At 31.1% G+C, this 19,040-nt stretch overlaps 1 protein-coding gene across 2 annotated transcripts; it reads right to left on the reverse strand.

The window, feature by feature from the left end:
- LOC109343270 (protein TIC 20-IV, chloroplastic-like) lies at positions 3,422–8,529 on the reverse strand. Of its 2 annotated transcripts, none has more exons than XM_019581489.1 (3): positions 8,312–8,529; positions 4,679–4,761; positions 3,422–4,394 (listed from the first exon to the last, which is right to left on the reverse strand). In XM_019581489.1, the coding sequence occupies exons 1-3, from the start codon at positions 8,395–8,397 to the stop codon at positions 3,757–3,759; spliced, it is 807 nt and encodes a 268-aa protein (XP_019437034.1). In that variant the 5' UTR covers positions 8,398–8,529; the 3' UTR covers positions 3,422–3,756. The 2 variants fall into 2 exon arrangements, with proteins under 2 accessions (XP_019437034.1, XP_019437035.1); XM_019581490.1 differs by lacking the exon at positions 8,312–8,529 and adding an exon at positions 6,548–6,557 and having other exon boundaries at positions 4,679–4,815.

Here is a 19,040-nt window from a genome sequence, read left to right on the forward strand (position 1 = left end):
TATATATTAAGGGTGAGCAGAACCCAATCCTACATGTTCATGATTGGGCAAAAAGAATTGGATCTCATCAGGTCTAAGACTGGGTTTGGCACAAAAATTAGACCATCGTAATTCACTTAATATATTTACATGTATCTCTATTGATTATATATAGAATAATGACACATCTTTTGTCGAAATTATTATTGATTCTCTAATTTTTTATCGTATACACATAATTAAAATATATATATATATATATATATCATTTTCATATGTTAAACTACATGTTTATAATAAGAAGTAAATATTGAAAAGACTTTATCTAAAAAATGTATGAATTATATTTAATTGGGTATAGATTAGGTTTGAGTTTGAATATTTAATTGGGTATGCAAAAATGTTTGTACCAAATATTTAGGGTTGAATAAAAGATAAGGCTTACCATGCTCAACTTAGTTCATGCTTACCTCTGTATGTTATTGTTAACTTTTGTTCTAATATACCATAGTTTTTGTTTTGAGGTAGGAACAATGATTCAAATTGTGCGCTCATTTATCATTTGTACATACAGAATGCATCATATTACAATTATAGTAAGATATTGATCATAATAATATAGTTAAAGTATAATCATATTAGATCATATACATTTATATATATTTTTTAATCATAAAATAAATCATATTGTAATGACTATAATGTATAATATAACGACTATAATGTATAATGTAACCTAAGATCACAATTACAATAAAAAAAACTGTGACTACCATCACAACTTTAGTGACAGTATGGTTCACTAAGCTTTGGGGCAAGACTATACAGTTAGGTAGACTGAAACATCATATATAGTGTTTTAGATTTATACATCTAATTTTGTTATATAGGTCTACCTTATTTTGGCAAATTTACTTTATTGATGTACTTTGATTAAAATAATACAATCTTAGTGTACATTTAAAATTATTTACTAAATTACTGTACTTTTTAAAAAATCGGCAACTAGATTGCTGAGTTTCTTATCTTTTATCTGCTGCAAACATAACTTGACAACTGCATTGTATTGTAGTGTCTGTCATTATATATATATTATAACAAACTGGTTACTGCCAAAAGAGTTTTCAATTTTTTAATTTTTTTAATAATTTCATGTTAAAATTGGAACTGCAAATGGAGTTTTATAATTTTTGTACTTTTCTTTTTAATTTTTATTCTTCTTAAACATGCAATAAGATTGGGGTTTTTGGATTTAAAGAAGAGTAAAGAAAATCAACGTGAATCTACAGTCAATTGGTCATACTTTTTCACGGGAGATCTATTATTGAAATAGTAAGATTTTATTTTTTATTAATTATATTATTTATTTCTTATTTTCTTCTATACCATTTTACAAAAAAGAATGTGTGATCAGAGTGTTCCTCCAACTACTTTAGTCCCTTCTAAGTATTACTGTATATACTACGAGTACCATAGCAACATGTTTCATGAGAAAGTATAAACCAATTGACATGTAGATTGACACTAACTTTTTTTAATCATCTTTGTCAACTCTCCTTTAAGTCAAAAACTCCAATCTTATTACATATTTGGGAGGAATAAAATTTGAAAAGAAAACTACAAAAAATTATAAAACTCCATTTGGAGTTAAAACTACACCTTAACATGAAATAAAAAAAATGGAAACTCCATTTGTAGTGCTGTTTTTAACATGAAATTATTAAAAAAAATATTTGAAACTCCTTTGGTAGGACGAATTTTTGTTTGCAATAGAAAAAAACAAGAAATTCAGCAATCTAGTTGCCAAATTTTTAAAAAATGTTTTGATAAATTATTTTAAAAGTACATTAATGTAATATTTCAGTCAAAGTGCATCATTTTTCGTTTATGTAATATCAGTCAATTAGGGTGTTCCATATGTCATGTCACTTTGTTATTTCAATCACAACCAAATTGTGTGAAAACATATATAAGTCATACTTAAAGATAGTTATATTAATTTATGTTTTTGATACTTTATGACTAAATTTCAATTGTAATTAAAATTTTAATGTGTTATCAGAATTTTATTAATTATATAATATTTTTACGACAAGTTTTTCTGTAAGTTGGAATGAAAACTCAATGCTGTGATCATATTTGTTTTTCTTTGTGGAAATTACGTGTACGTTTTATCCGTAGTATTAAAATTAAAAGACGGCTATTTTTATGTTGTTGAAAACGAAATGATTGCCATAATACTGATAAAATATGGTGTCAAGAACATAAAAACTATTGTCACATGTATGAGTGTTTTATAAAATAAAATAAAATGATATTAGGCAAAAATAAGATCTTCATCATCAAATAAAACCTTATTCTTATTTAAAACCCACAAAGTATTTTATAATTTATTATAATTCACTAAAAATAGAATAACATTTTTCTCACAATAAACATTATTATTATTTTTATTTAAGTTTTACAATTCTTTTTTCCACAACTATATTCTTTCTACAATATCTACCTTTTCTCAACAACATTTACTTACCTATCTCTCTCCTCATAGTGGAGTCAAGAGTATGAATTAATTTGTTAAAGATAATTTTAAGAACTAGTGTGATTGCTCTAAGTATATTATGTAATCATATTTTCAATAATGAATTCTCCCATATTTGATATTTGGAGCAATCTTTTGTTTTTATTTTTCATTTTCTATTAAAAAATAACTTTAAAACACATCTTTTAAAATTTTATTTATATCACATGTTACAATCTCCACCTAAAATTAATTCTCAATTACCGACTATTAGATAATCTATGATTTATATCCTACTTTATATGTCACTAGATCCCTATTAGTTTTGATGATATATATAAATAAATAAACGATTCACAAAATATATATTTTATAATAATAACTATTATTAAGAGCACTCAGTCTAAAAAGGAAAGTGATATACATTTATGATAATAAATGATATATTAAAAGCACTTAGTCTAAAAAGGAAAATACATTATATTTATTAAAATATAAGGTTTAAGTTCTCAATTAGATATAAAAAATTGATAAATATCTAATATTCAAAAAACAACCGTATATCAATTAGAATCACAAGAAATAACATGCCTTTTCCACCAAATATCATATTTTCGCTATTGTATATTTACCAAAATACTTCATTACTCCATGAATAAGTAACTAATCCCTTTTGAAACCTCTTGTGGGAATCCAATTTTTGACATTAACATGATATGACGCAAAACTTACATAACTTATAAGCACTACATATAATGTAAAGAATAAGCCAAACTTAACAGCCTAGTTTCATCTTTGGATTAAAGATCATATCTTTTTTTTTTTTTGCTTATAAGATATCTCATAAAAAATACACTATTTTCATATGAACTCAAGCAATTCTTATATATATAGAGAGAGAACCTTAGTAAAGGGGGGTGCCTATAAACCAGAGACAATATCACCAGACATTGCATAAAAATCAGCCATTAAAGTTTTAGGCATGGCAGGGAAAGACGAGAAACAACACAAGTAGCTACTAGAATCTCTATCAGAAACTAAGATATAGGGAAAAACCTTACTATCACTGCAAAACCACCTAGTATAAGTTTAATTGGACAAGACTACCCTGAAAGTGATGCCAATGAATTGAGCAAGTAATGATATAACTACCCTTACATCATTAATTGTTTAAGATCATAACTCACTTTACATTACATCAAAGTTCACCAAACCCACATTTTTTTCTAAATTACATATGTTCTTGATGTTGGAGTGAATCACTTTACACCGAATATAGAATGAACGAAAGCCGATTCACTAACCATAGGGATCTTCACAAACGTACCCAGAAGTGCACACCTTATGCACTGCATCATTACAAGAATATATGTCACTGCTACACCAGCCCAGTAATACACTCCAAGTGTTCCCTTGAAGTGTATAAGTGGCATGAAATTGCTTGATACCCATACAATCTGCTGAGCAATTTCCAATAGCATTCCCATCATCAAATGGAACCTGAATAGGAGAGGGAATTTCCTATTTTTTACCACAAATACAATAGCCAGATAGCAATATAGTATAGGGAACCAGGTTGGTAATCGGTTGACAGCTCCGGGGATATAATATACCAAATTTTCGAACAGCGGGAACTTTTCCATTAAAGGTCCGAGATAATACCCAGTTGCAGACATGTGCATTGCTATTAGATAGGGAATGCAGGATAATGTCCTCCACCACCATTCTGGCCTCTCAGCATTTGCAGGGATGCGAAAGCCTGAATTGTGATATATGTATGCTTGTCCATGGATCTTAGAAAATCTTTGAGATAAAGGAGTGTTAAGTGAGAGGCGAGCTTCATTATCAGTAAATAGTGGGGATGAAACAGTAGTGTTGAGTTGGGTAGATGATTTTCCTGAAAACAAAATGTTTGGCATTCAAGAAACTAGAAACAATTTTTAAGCACGGCAACTAGATAATGCATATACGCAATACATGTATATAAAATACCAAGTCACTGCAAATTTGAAGTAACATTGTGTATAAATGTCTTGATGCATTAGCATTTAAATAAACAAAATGTTATAAGATGATAGGGCACCTGCAATAGTTACATCTCCTGAGCATTGTGAAGACTCTAGCAGGTAAGCCAAAATCTATATAAATGTCCAAAAAGCTGGGGAGGAAGATGTAACTTACCCAGAGACATGCTTGCAAAAGGCATGGCATAATTCCGTTTCAAGCAGGTTGTAGTGCATCTTTCTGGAGCCAAATCTTTATTCCTAGTTAAATCAAATGCAAGGGATATAAATTTATTCATAACTTGAAACAAGGCTCTAATCAAAGACTAAAGTAGTGGGATTGGTCCAATAGAAATCAAGACTGGACAAGAGAGCACACCCAATCAAACAAATGCATAACAACAATGTGCCTAAATGAAAAATACTATTATAATGTAAACAAATATGGCACACACTACAAACTCATCAGTGCTGAAGAATGAAGAAAATCTATAAATTGACAAAAGACTTTTTAACTATCTAGACTTTATGATAACTACACAAAAGCTTAATGATGTGGCCTCACTGCCCTGATTTCCAAATTTCCGAGTATTATAAGCTAGTCATTATGTACTAAAAGACTGTATTCAATTTTAAATTCATTCTAAATTAGGACAAAATCTATTAAACCCTCCTCTATAAAACTCAACAAGGAATGACAATAGATTCATCTTGCTCCTCTTGCAAATTAAAAAGCAAGCAATAACACATGAGATAATGTCTTCATGGTGATGCACTGCGCAACTGTCTCTAGGGTCCTCAACAAGTACCAAAAAATATGAACACGTGCAGTTATAACCATGAATATCAAACTTAATGCAGTGTTCGTAACAATACAACAAGGTGCCCTCATTGCCCTGATTTTCAAAGTTCCCAGTATTATAAGACCCTTTCTTGTATAAGCTAGTTTCTAAGTGCCTAAAGACTGTTCTCTGTATTTTCCAAACTCATTCTAAATTAGAGAAAATCTATTCAACTGTCCTCTCTATAAAACTCAACAAGCAGAAACAATAGATTCATCCTGCTCCTTTTGCAAATTAAAAAACAACAAGGGATGACACATGAGATAATGTCTCTGTGATTACACACAGCACAACAGGCTCTAGGGACCTCAAAAAGTATGACCACCCAAGAAGTAAGAAGGCACGGATTGGTAACCATGAACATCAAATTTAATGCAATTTGTTGCAAAACCAAAAAGGTTCTTGCCAAAAGGATTGGTAGATCGCCAAACTCAGCTCAGTTGTTTGACTATTACATGAAATTTTTGACTAGGATTGTATGGTCATAATATATTTTTGTCTAAGAATCATAGATAACACAAAGTTATAATAACAACATAAAGTTAATATAAGATTAGCATAAAAAAAATCTTAAAAAACATATTTAAGATACAAATCTTAATATGTTCACACCAACTATATCAAAATATTAGCATTACTTATGTTAGAGGAGTATCTGACGAAATGCATGTCATATACCAGTGTAACAATTATTCCAAGATTTCTTAATGCTCATCAAACTAATACCTTAGACACAATTACATATTAAACAATAGACTAACAGAATAACAAAATTGATGCACGTAATACAGATGATCCATGGATAAAGAATGTACTACAAGGCAGGGGAACCAGTACAATTTGTTAAAAAATTAAATTAACAAAAAACATATGAGAGGACCATGTTGCAAATTTACAGTTTGAAACATAAGTGTGTCTCATTTGTTCCAGATAGAAATAGATTACAAATTAGTTTTTTCCTTCGTTATTAGGAGTACCCAGTACTTGACACGTTCAACTCTAACATATATAAGCTCCAACTTTAACATGCCTAAAAGCAATGTTTCTTCCTCAACATATAAATTAATTACACAGATATTATTATAGAAACTACCAACTGTCAACAAAAAAGCTAAAGAAACTACTGACCATATACTTACCAGAAATTGCTAAACAACAAATTAACATATTACTGGTCAACCAATTTAATTATACTACCTTAAAACCCAATGCTCAGTCCAATTTTTTTTTGTCGCCGCAAATAAGTGCTCGTACCCTATTACATCTATGAAAAACCCGATATCCATCCGTTCTCCACACCAGCTTCACAGTGACCCCAAAACCTATTCTTCTGCTGTCACCACCGTCATCTATTGGTCAAAAGGTCATAGGCCATCATGACATATTAATTATCCTACCTCCAACCATGAAAGTGCTACCCAGAACCTTATCTACTAACCATCATTCAACTGCACTATTCATTTACCATGTCAATTGTTTTTCCCACAAAAACAGCTCCTCACCTGTACTCAGCCATTAATTCAGACGGGAACCGACACTGATACAAAATCCATCCTCCTCTACCATTGGCAACTTAAGAATCACACCCTCACTATTCTTACGAGGTGTGGCCCTTTCAGCTCAATATTATTACCTTATAAATCTTTTGAAACAACACCTGATCAAATCCTAGAAACATTTCTCCATTTGCCATGGTAAGGTTGAGGACCGTATTGCAAATTTACAATTTGAAACAAAAATGTGTCCCAATTGTTCCAGAGAGAAATAGATTACAAAATGAGTTTTTTTTCTTTCCACAAACAGACCAATGTTTTCGCAAACTGGCCCACCACCTGGAAATAATAATTTGGCCTAAACTAAACCATTTTCTATATATGTACATATGTCATTATAATTTATAGTAATAAACTTCTCCAAACATATTAAAAAATAATTAACAGGCTTTTTTGTACACCAATTTAGGTTCACCAGCTCAGGACGTAAATAATTATAAAAAACAGTCCTCTATTCTAAAACACTATAAAAATTTGATCTGCTTTCATTATTAGGAGTACTTAACACGTGTTCTAAAATATATAAACTCCCACTTTAATATGCCTAAAATCAAAGTTTCCTCCTCAACATATTAATTAACTACAGATATTTTATTATAACAACTACTAACTGTCGATAAAAAACTAAAGAAACTAGTGCTCATAGACGTAACCAAAATTGCTAAACAATATTTTAACTTATTGGGTTTGCATCAATGGCAAACCCAATATCCATTCAGCAGACACACAAGAATACTCTGCCACGCCCGCTTCACAATGACCATAAAAACCTATTCTTCTGCTGCCACTGTCTTCACCTATCAGTTTAATTAACCTACCGCCGAAAATGAAACTGCAAGCCATAACACTATCTACTAACCATCATCCAACTGCACCATTCATTTACCATTTTCAATTGTATTTCCAACGAAAATGGTTTTTCACCTGCACTCAGCCTTTCAATTCAGACATGAACCAACATGAATACAAACTGCATCCCCCTCCACTGTTCACAAATACAAAATAACACCTTCACTATTCTAACCAGGTTTCACCCTTTCAGCGCAACGGTAAGATCGTTGCTCAGTGACCATGAGGTCAACTGTTCAAATCTTGAAAACATCTCTTGGATTCCGGGATAAGACTGACTACATCTACCGCCCGCTACTAACAATAAAGAAAACAATTTCGATTACCAAACCTAAATAATAGGTCAAGGGACTATAACAAAAATAAATTTCAGTCTCCGTCCAATTTTTATACAAAATCAACGGATTAAAAACTAACAGCAACATAAAAACTCAAAAACAAAATCATATAATAACGGAACCATGGGTAAAAGATTGAAAACAAGAGTAGTGAAATAAAATTAAAAAAAAAGAATCATATAACGAAAAAATAGAGAAAAAAAACGAAGGAGTTGGTGAGACAAGATACCTAAAAGGAGGAGGAGAAAGAGAGAGAGGAAGACGAAGAAGAGAAGAGTGAGAAAAAGCTGATGCTGCTGTTAATTGAGGTGCCATTTTCCTCAATTCTCAGATTTCACTCTTCTCTGCAAAGATAATGATAAAATTGATTTTGTTTATTTTAATTTGGTGTCTCTGTTTATAAGGGTGCGTGCCTCTCCGTGGAAGGCTCTGGAGAACGGTGTAAGTCGGTAGGTAACAGTGTCACTTTCTTATAGGGTTCTTTCTACGCTCTATTGTTTATTTTACTCATTATTTTTATCATTTTCTATTTTTTATATATAAAAGTTATGCATTAGTTTCATGATTATTAATAAGATGTTAATTCAGTAATATAAAATAATATTTAGGATGATAAAAAGTAAGGGTTTGATTTTGAAAGTAATACTTAGGACAAACAATTATATATATGAAATGTATTACTAGACGTCTTATATTCATCAAAGAACAATTCCTATTCATTTGTTTTCCTTTCTACCCTTCACCAACTACTTTATTGATTTTTCCATTAACAATGAATTCATCATAATATGCTTGACTTATCATATAATTAATATTTGAAATTATAATGACTAGTGTGTTGTTCGACACACAGAATGTCGATCGACCCACACTCATATTTTTCTAATATGTAATGTATCAGCTTCACGTTATACTATTTAAGAAAAAAAAATTAATATAAAAAATGCAATATATAAAATTAATAAATAGTGAAAATATAAATAAGAGAGTGTGTGAATGATTAATAATATTAATATAAAAAGTAAAAATAATAGAAATAATATGTGAAACTTTATATTAATTATTAAGGAGATATGTTATAAAGAATAAATTTGGAATATAAAAAATTATGTTACAGTGGTGGTTATTATTTATTTTGTCTTTATTAATAGTACACAATTATAGATTTAGATAACATGGATAGACAAATTATAGAAAATTATATAAACATTAAATTACAAGTTATAAACATAAAATACTTAATGAATAATTATTTTATGTTTATTAGTATTGGTATAGATAAACATGAAATTAGAAGTTATAAAATATAAAATATGAAAATATAAAATACTTCATGGGTATATATTTTATGTTTTTTGGTTATCTATTAGTATAAATATTTGATTATACAAGTGATCATTTATATAATATAATGTTACTTATTGTATGAAGATTTATAGAAGAAATTAGTTGGTAAACTTATATATTTATACTTTCATAGCATTTCCTTAGTTGCATTCGATAGAGTTGTGTAAAATGATGAAAAGTGAATGATGAGAAGTTGGTATATAATATTAGAGGAAAAATATAATTAAGGATAAAAGTAATTATATATATTTCTATAAATTATCGTATTAATAAAAAGTGAAATATGTTATCTATAATTAATAATTAATAAAATAAAATATCATTTTATGAAATATGTTATATAAAGATTTGTAAAAGAATTTAGTAGGATAATATATTATTCTATTTAAAAATATAATGAAGAATTTCAAAAAAGTTTCCATATTCCAAACCAAAAATAGATTGCAAGAAAAATAATTTTGTTAATAAAAGATGTAAATTCATGGATACAATATGTTGTCCCATAAATTATAAATTATATCACTGCATATATTAGTTGTTGTGGTTGGTTAATAAAATAATTAATTTTTAATTTTTAATTTAAAAATTATTTTTTCAATGAATCATAAATTCGTGGTGAGACAACACATGTTGTACCTAAACTCACGGGGTAAAGAAACATCTGGGCATAGTTATTAAAACCGTATCGTACCGGCCGGTTCAATCGGAAAACCGGTGAACCGGGCCTCTAACCGGTACGGTACAGGTGTTGAATCGGCCAAGTATCAAAATCGGTTTATACGTATCGTACCGGCCGGTTCAACCGGAAAACCGGTGAACCGGGCCTCTAACCGGTACGGTACAGGTGTTGAATCGGCCAAGTATCAAAATCGGTTTATACATATATTTTTTTTTTATAAAAATAACTTAAAAATTTATTATAAGGTGACACATCTTTCCAACCATTCTTCAACCCCTTCAAGGCATATACTTCCAAGACATACTTAGATTATACATGTTGGTTCCTAATGTGACATTTGTGTAATTTTGGAGTACTGTCTGAAGATAGGATTTAGTAGAAAAGTATAATATTCATATGAGACAACTTTGACTCATTGGTGTTAAATGTTAAAACTCCAAATTTATTTGTTTTGTAGAATGAGTTGTGAACTTATGTCATTTATTTATATTTTGCGGTTGTTAAGTGATACTTTTGGTTTGATATATGTTTTTTAATTTAGACTTTGAATTGGTTAAAGACTTAAAGTTGTTTATTTATGTGAATTTTGAGTACATTATAAATATTGATTATAAATTTGAGCTACCTATTTGGAATTTTTTTTTTGTTATAGGTTTATATATATATAAATATAAGTAGGTATGTCCGGTTTAACCGGTATGCGATTTAATTAATGAACCACTATACCAGTACCCTGACCGGTTTAATAACCGGTACGGTTTTAACAACAGTGTATCTGGGCTTTTGGAACATGTTGTTATTTATTTATTTATTTTGTATAAAAAACATTAGGGTTTTGGTTCGCCTATAAAACTCATAAAAGTTATGCAATGGAGATCCTACTTTCTTCTGCTACAACAAAATCATCAATTTAGTCTCAAATTTTCTTCTACAATCGTTAAATTCTATGCACGAAGCAACCCCGGGCTTCTCTGAAATCCCAATGACGAGAAAAGCCCCAATGCACGTGCCAAATCAGCGACGTTCGTGTTGCAGTTTAGTCCTAAATTCCATGTCTAGATCTGTGTCAAAGCAACGGCAAAATGCGAATTTTCTATATTTATTATCCGATTATGTTTGTGTTTTGAATTACAAACTTTGCCTCACTACACCTTTAGCTTGTTTTTGAGCATGTAGCAATGAAAATAAAGCTAGTCATAGAGGCAAATATTGAATCTGGCGGTTTTCACGTGGGGGTTTAACTTTTCTGTGTTTTTGCCTCTAAAAAAATTCGTCACATCATGATTTTCTATCTTAAATTTTGAATTTTTATATTTGTATGATTAGTTCAGGGATTTTATCTTTTTGTTGTAAAATTAGGTTTTTTCTCTTGAATTGTTGACGATTATTACATTTTAACCGCGCGTATGAGTTTTCTCGATGAAGTACAAAGGAGAAAATTTGGTTGAATTTCTTGATATCAGTCAAATTCTGATTTATTTTACTGTTTTTGTTAAAATTTATTTTGGTTTTTCGATTTTAGATTTATTCCGATTTTTGGTATAGTATTTGCCGTGAGGATAGTTATTCAGCTTTAATGCCAGTTCTGCTTCTGAAATTTCGTGACTGAGAGCTGTAATATTTTCTGAGCACCTATACATTTATTTTTTGTAAAAATTAATGTTTCTTTACTGTGATTATGTCTTGTTAGTTTCTTTATTTTGTGTTTTTTATTGTTATATGTTTCGTTTTCTGAACTGTTCAAGTTGTTGTGAATCCAAGATCCTGATTTTCAGGGTGAACCTACTTGGTGAAGCTACATTCATATGACTACTGGAATTAATGTGGCTTTTCTGAAATTCAACCCTACAATGGATCTCCCTTTGTGATTGTTACCATCCTAATCATTTTCATTGCAATATGTTTGAGTATATCAAAGTCAACATTTAATCAAAAAAACATCTTGTTTACTAAAAATATAACATTGTAATATCACCTTAAAGGTTTGTAATTTTGTATACACTTAATGCCTTATCAATTATAGAAAAATGTGGGGGTTCAGAATGTATAAATTAGTTGAATTTAATATGTATTCACTTATGGTGTAACTATCTTTTATTTGATATATCATTCATTATTTATATATTAACTATCATTGACTTTCAAACAAAAGTGATATAAATGAAATATGGATAAGTGTTGTGAGTGTAATTTTTTTTTACACATTGCATAAATTTCTTTTGTGATGGATGTCTCATGGGTATGTTTATTGGATGGAAGAGATTCAACACCATATTCGAGAGGGAAAAAATATCTAAGTTTCCCAAGCCAATCTACTTATGTTTGAATTATAACTTCATGCAAAGCGCAAGACTAACACCTTTTCAAATAGATATTAGACCGAAAGCACAAGGAGAAAAAGAGCACATGACATGAGATCATGGATGGAGAAAATAAACACATGACTTGAGACAGTAGAGGATAATAGTTAAGAAGATGAAGATCATTTATATAGTGGTAAATTCCGAAGAACTAAGCATTAGCACATTGCTTCATGTTTTCACATGATATCTGCCATCGTGGGTTTGTTCTAGTACCATCAAAAAACTACTCTTCGATATGAAGCAATAATATGACATGAGTCATAAATAAGGATGAGAATTTGTACTCAAACCAGTAGGTACCCACAAAAAATACCTACAATGGGTCAGGTCTGAGTTCATGTTTTTGGACTCGTAGGTAATTGAGACCCGAGATTTAAGACTCGCTGTTAAATAGTGATGTGATGTTATTAATTGACATGTATAATATAATATTATGTTGATTGAAAAAATTATTACTTAAAATGTGTTTAAAACTTTAAATGAGTAGGGATCTACTTACTCTAAGACTAATAAGTTTTTTAAACTTCTCATATTGACCATCAATTCTATGGACATCTAATTGTTTAGATCTACTATTTGATTTTTCTTAAATTAATGACTAAGATGTGAAGTAAGTTTAAAAACTTACTTTTGGAATAAGTGGAACATCTCCTACTTTAAATTATGTTTTTTTCTTAAATTCTTGTTGATTACTTTAATGTTTTTGAATTTATGAGTATCTAAAGATCCATAGGTAATAGACCAATAATTATCAGTATGGATCTGAGGTGGATCTTAGTCCAAAATAAAGCAAGAAGGCGTGTCACAAATATGATATAACACCTACATATGTGTATGGCAAATTTTATTTTAGTTTACAATAGATAGAAGATATAAGAGTTGGTGGTTTGTTGACTTTGTTCTGTATTTCACATCTACTATAATCTATAATGTGTATATACATATTACCATATAAAATCAAAACATGGTATAATTATTATTATTATTCAGCAATTTCTATTAACTTGTTTTATCCTTACTATTAAGTATTAACAATTATTTATAATTTAATTTCCATTGCATGTATAGAATAATTTGGAAAATATGAGTTAAGAAGTAAGGTCATCATAATTTCTAACTTACAAGGCAGTTTTGAGAAATTATGAGGAAGTGATCTTTGTAGGGAAAAACAAACAAATTATCAGTATTGTAGTTTTTAGAGAAAATCTCATTCTTCACTATATATGTTACTTATGGAGAGATTTTACACATTACTGATGCATACATTAGGAGAGGAGTTTGAAGAGATATTACAACTGGTGCTCAAAACCTTAAGTATTTATATTTTTTTTCAAAATGAATACAATGTTTTTATTACTATTCCAATAGGAGCTTTACGTTTAATTTAATGTATAATGAATACTAAAAATTAAAATACTAAATAAATTTAACAAAAATCGATATAATTCTACGTAATAAAATATATAAAAATTAAAAGAAAATATTATATTATCCTACTAAATTCTTCTATCCACAAGAAACTGATAGATGTCACAAATTTATAATTTGTTTATTAATAATTAATTTATAAATTATATTGTCGTTATTTTCTTGTGGTACGATAGTTTGTAATATAATTTAGGAGGATAATATACCATTATTTAAAATTGAATATTCAATACCAAAAAAATGTAGATTGAAAGACACGAAATATTTATCAACATGATTTTGTATATAAAAAATTTGGTGCTAGAAAAAATGATTGAGCACATCTTGACTAGGAATTAGTTTTCAATTATGAGTTGTGCACACTTTTAATGTAAAAGAGAAATACTTCGAAGAGTTTTGGGCAAGAATGTTAGGGGAGAGATGAGTATGACTTGATCCTATCCACTCACCTAATATGGCTGATCATGATCGAATTCGAATATGGTTGAGTCTCATCGGATTTAGAGCCAGATTTAAGTTTAAAAATTAGACTTAATCAATATTTAGGGTCGGACATGGGACAAGCATGATTCGGCCCGATCCGTCCCATGATCATTCATTCATCATATTTGTATGTGTCCTTATTCAATTGTTTACAAAGTATTGACACCTCTTTTGTCAAATGTATAATTGATTCTTTAATTTTTTGATGATATACACATGATTAACAATATGGATACATATATTATTTTATATGTCAAATTACATATTCATAATAATAAATAATATTGAGAAAACCTTATCTAAAATATGTATGCATTATATTTAATCGAGTTTAGAGTCAGATCTTAGTTCAAAGGCTGACCCAGTTGTCATTTAGAGTCGGTTTACCTTCAGATCTAAGGTCAGATCTGGATTCAAAAAATAACTCAACCAACATTTAGGATCGGATAAGAGACAAGTATTTATCCGTCTCACCCATATGTTAGAGCATCTCATTTCAAAATTTGAAAAGTGTGCTTTCTCCCCTCTTAAAATTATTTGCATATAAAAAAGGATCAATGATACACCATAGTTAAATAATGAGTATAATAGTTATACACTGTCAGTATAAAGATTTATGTATAATCATTATATTATCAATCATTTATTTGATTTAATTTTTTTAATCTTTTGAATAATTAATAATGATTAAATATAAACATTGGATGATACAATGACCATGTATATAAGTTATACATAATGAGCGTATACATTTATTTCTCAAAAAAAGAAATATATTTTCCTTCACTTAAATGTAAATATTTGCTCTTTTTGGTTGAAGAAAAAGTAAATAGACATATAGAAATAAGTGGAAAATAGAGTAAATTTGATGCTATTTATGTTATGTATATTTTAGCTGTTTTAGTTTGGCTGTTTTGCTTTAGGTTTTATGGAGAAAAAAACCAATTTTAATGGCACATTATAAGCATTGAAATTGGTGGTTGGTTATGTTTTTTTTCTGGCTTGAGTAAGGCTATTTATATTGCCTCAATTGATCAATAAAATATTGATCTTCCTTCTTTATACTATTGTTTCAATTCTTAGTTCTAACAATTGGTATCAGAACTCCACAAGAAGCCTGATATAGAGTGAAAGAGTGGAGTGTTAAAGAAGTGTGAGCTAAACACAGAGAGATGAAAGATGTCAATCTCAAATAAGTTTGTGCAACCATCCATTCCAAGATTCGATGGTTATTATGATTATTGGTCAATAATGATGGAGAATTTCCTCAGGAGCAGGGAGATGTGGAGCCTGGTGATTGAAGGGATCTCTGTTGCGACAATCGGGACAACCCCAACAAGTGAAACACAGAGAAAGGCCTTGGAGGAGGCCAAACTCAAAGATATGAAGGTCAAGAACTTCTTATTTCAGACAATTGATAGAGAAATCATGGAAACAATTCTTGACAAAGGGACGTCGAAGGTGATTTGGAATTCAATGAAACGGAAGTATCAAGGTTCCACAAAGATGAAAAGGGCACAACTTCAAGCCTTGAGAAGAGAGTTTGAGTTGCTGGTCATGAAAGAAGGAGAGAAGATAGACAACCTTTTGGGACGAACCTTGACTTTGGTGAACAAGATGAAGTCAAATGGTGAGACAATGGAGTAGAGTACAATGGTTAGTAAGATACTTAGATCATTGACGACTAAGTTCAATTATGTTGTTTGTTCAATAGAGGAGTCAAATGATCTGAGTACTTTGAGCATTGATGAATTGCATGCTAGTTTGCTAGTTCATGAACAAAGAATGTAGGGATACCAAGAGGAAGAACATGTGTTGAAAGTGGTTCAAGAAGAAAGATCAAGCAGAGGAAGGGATCGAGGTATGTTAAGAGGAGGATGTGGCAGAGGTAGAGGGAAACAACCTCTGAACATAACAATTATTGAGTGTTTCAAGTGTCATAGGTTGGGGCACTTCCAATATGAGTGTCCTAGCTGGGAAAAGAAGACAAATTATGCTGAATTGGAAGAAGAAGAAGAAGAAGAAGAAGAAGAAGAGATTTTGCTGATGTCTTATGAAGAACCTCAACAAACAAAGAAAGAAGAGATATGGTATCTTGACTCGGGCTGCAGTAATCATATGACATGGAACAAAGAATGATTTCTGAATTTGGAAGAAGACTTCAGCAAGACAGTAAAACTTGGGAATGATATGAAAATGGTAGTGGCAGCAAAAGGAAACATAAAGATGCAATTAAAAGGTATAACCCAGGTAATATCTGATGTCTACTATGTTTCTGAGCTTAAAAACAATTTATTAAGCATAGGGCAACTTCAAGAGAAGGGATTAGCCATCTTAATTCAGGACGAGACTTGCAAAGTATTTCATCCTATGAGGGCGCTGATTATGCAAACTAACATGAGTGGGAACAAAATGTTTCATGTGTCAGCCTTTATGCAACCGAAAAATTCCTTGTGTTTGCAAGTTGAAGCTGAATCAAATAAAGAGGCTCACATGTAGCATTGTCGCTTTGGGCACTTGAATCATAAGGGACTGAGAATACTTGCCTACAAGAAAATGGTGATTGGCTTACCCTCTCTAAAATCTCCGAAGGAAATATGCACCACATGCTTAACTAGCAAGTAGCATAGAAATCCTGTAGCAAGGAAAGGTTTGTGGAGAGCATCAAAGCAACTTCAGCTAGTGCACTCAGATGTATGTGGTCACATCAAGCCTGCTTCAAATAGTGACAAGAGGTACATATTAAGTTTTATCGATGATTTTTCTCGTAAAACTTGGATCTGTTTTTTACATGAGAAGTCAGAAGCCTTTGTAACATTCAAAAAATAAAATGCTTGTGTTGAAAAGGAGATAGGTGCATACATAACTTGTTTGAGGATATATAGGGATGATGAATTCACCTCAAATGTGTTTGGAGAATTTTGTCAATCACATGGTATTAGTAGACAACTCACAACAGCTTATACTCCTCATCAAAATGGAGTTGTCGAAAGGAAATCGGACGATTATGAATGTTGTTCGTTCTATGTTAACCGAAAAGTAAGTTCCTAAAGAGTTCTGGCCCGAGGCTATGAGTGTGCACATTCAAAATTAGGGGTGAGCAGGACCCGACCCTACCTGCTCACCCAACATGGCTTGATCATGATCGGGTCTGATTGGGTCTAGGGTCGGGTTCGTGTTCAAAAAAATAGACCTGATCAATATTTAGGGTCGAGTAGGGACCAATCATGACCCGTCTCGTCCCATGATCACTCTCGCTCATCATATTCGTATGTGTTTCTACTCAAATGTGTATAGGTTAATGATACTCTTTTGGTCGAAAGTATCATTCACTCTTTAATTTTTCCATAATATATACATGATTAATAATATATACACATATATCAAACTACATATTCATAATAATAAATAATATTGAGAAGTCTTTATCTAAAAGGAGTATGAATTATATTTAATCGGGTCTAGGGTCGGGTCGTGTTTAAAGGCTGACCCGATCGCTATTTAGGGTTGGGTTAGCTTCGGGTCTAGGTTCAAAAAAGTGACCCGACCAATATTTAGGGCCGGGTAAGGACAAACCTTAACCTCTCCCAATCTGGCCCATGCTCACCCCTATTCAAAATCGATGTCCAACAGTAACAGTTGAAAACAAAACACCACCAGAGACATGGAGTGGTGATAAACCAGTGGTAGAGTATTTTCGAATTTTTAGATGTGTATCACATGTTCATATACCAGACCAAAGGAGGAGTAAGTTGGATGATAAGAGCAGAAAATGTGTCTTTCTAGGAGTTAGTGATGAGTCCAAGGCTTGGAGGGTATATGATCCAGTTTCAACGAAGATCTTTGTTAGTAAAGATGTTACCTTTGAAGAAGAAAAATGTTGGGACTGTGGTAGAACAGAAGAAGAAGTCAAGTAATATTTATTAGAATGGGAAGATAAGGATGAAAATGTTGGAGAGGATGACCTAGATGAAGAGAAAAATGGTGAAACATGTTCCAACAATTTGAATAACAGTCCGATAGAGGCACCTGCGCCTTCAAATGAGCCAAATACATACGGAGAATTGGCTGAAGGGAAGGGTGAACAAAAAAGAAGACCATCAGGCTGGATGGCAGATTATGGAACGGGAGAAGGGTTATCTGAAGAAGAAAATATAAATGTAATGATGATGATGATGATTGAGGAAGATCTAGTTTCATTTGAAGAAGCAATGAAGAGCAGAAATTGGAGAGAAGCAATGTCAACAGAAATTGAAGCCATAGAGAGGAATCAAACTTGGGAACTTACTGTACTACCAAAAGGAGTCAAACCTATTAGAGTTAATTGAGTATTCAAAACTAAGCTTAACAAAGATGGGGATGTAGAGAAGCTCAAAGCAAGGTTGGTGGCGAAAGGGTATGCACAACGCCATGGAATAGATTACACTGAAGTACTTGCTCCTGTGGCAAGACTTGACACCATCCGTGTGATACTCGCAATTGCTGCACAATTCAGTTGGGAAGTTTTTCAATTTGATGTGAAGAGTGTTTTTCTTCTTGGTGAGCTTAATGAGGAAGTGTTCGTGTAGCATCCTGAGGGATTCGCAAAGAAAGGAGAAGAAGAGAAAGTCTATAGGCTGAGAAAGACATTATATGGCCTTAAACAGGCGGCTCGAGCT

This window comes from Lupinus angustifolius, chromosome LG03 (genome assembly GCF_001865875.1).
Source record: "Lupinus angustifolius cultivar Tanjil chromosome LG03, LupAngTanjil_v1.0, whole genome shotgun sequence".
Taxonomy (NCBI): Eukaryota; Viridiplantae; Streptophyta; class Magnoliopsida; order Fabales; family Fabaceae; genus Lupinus; species Lupinus angustifolius.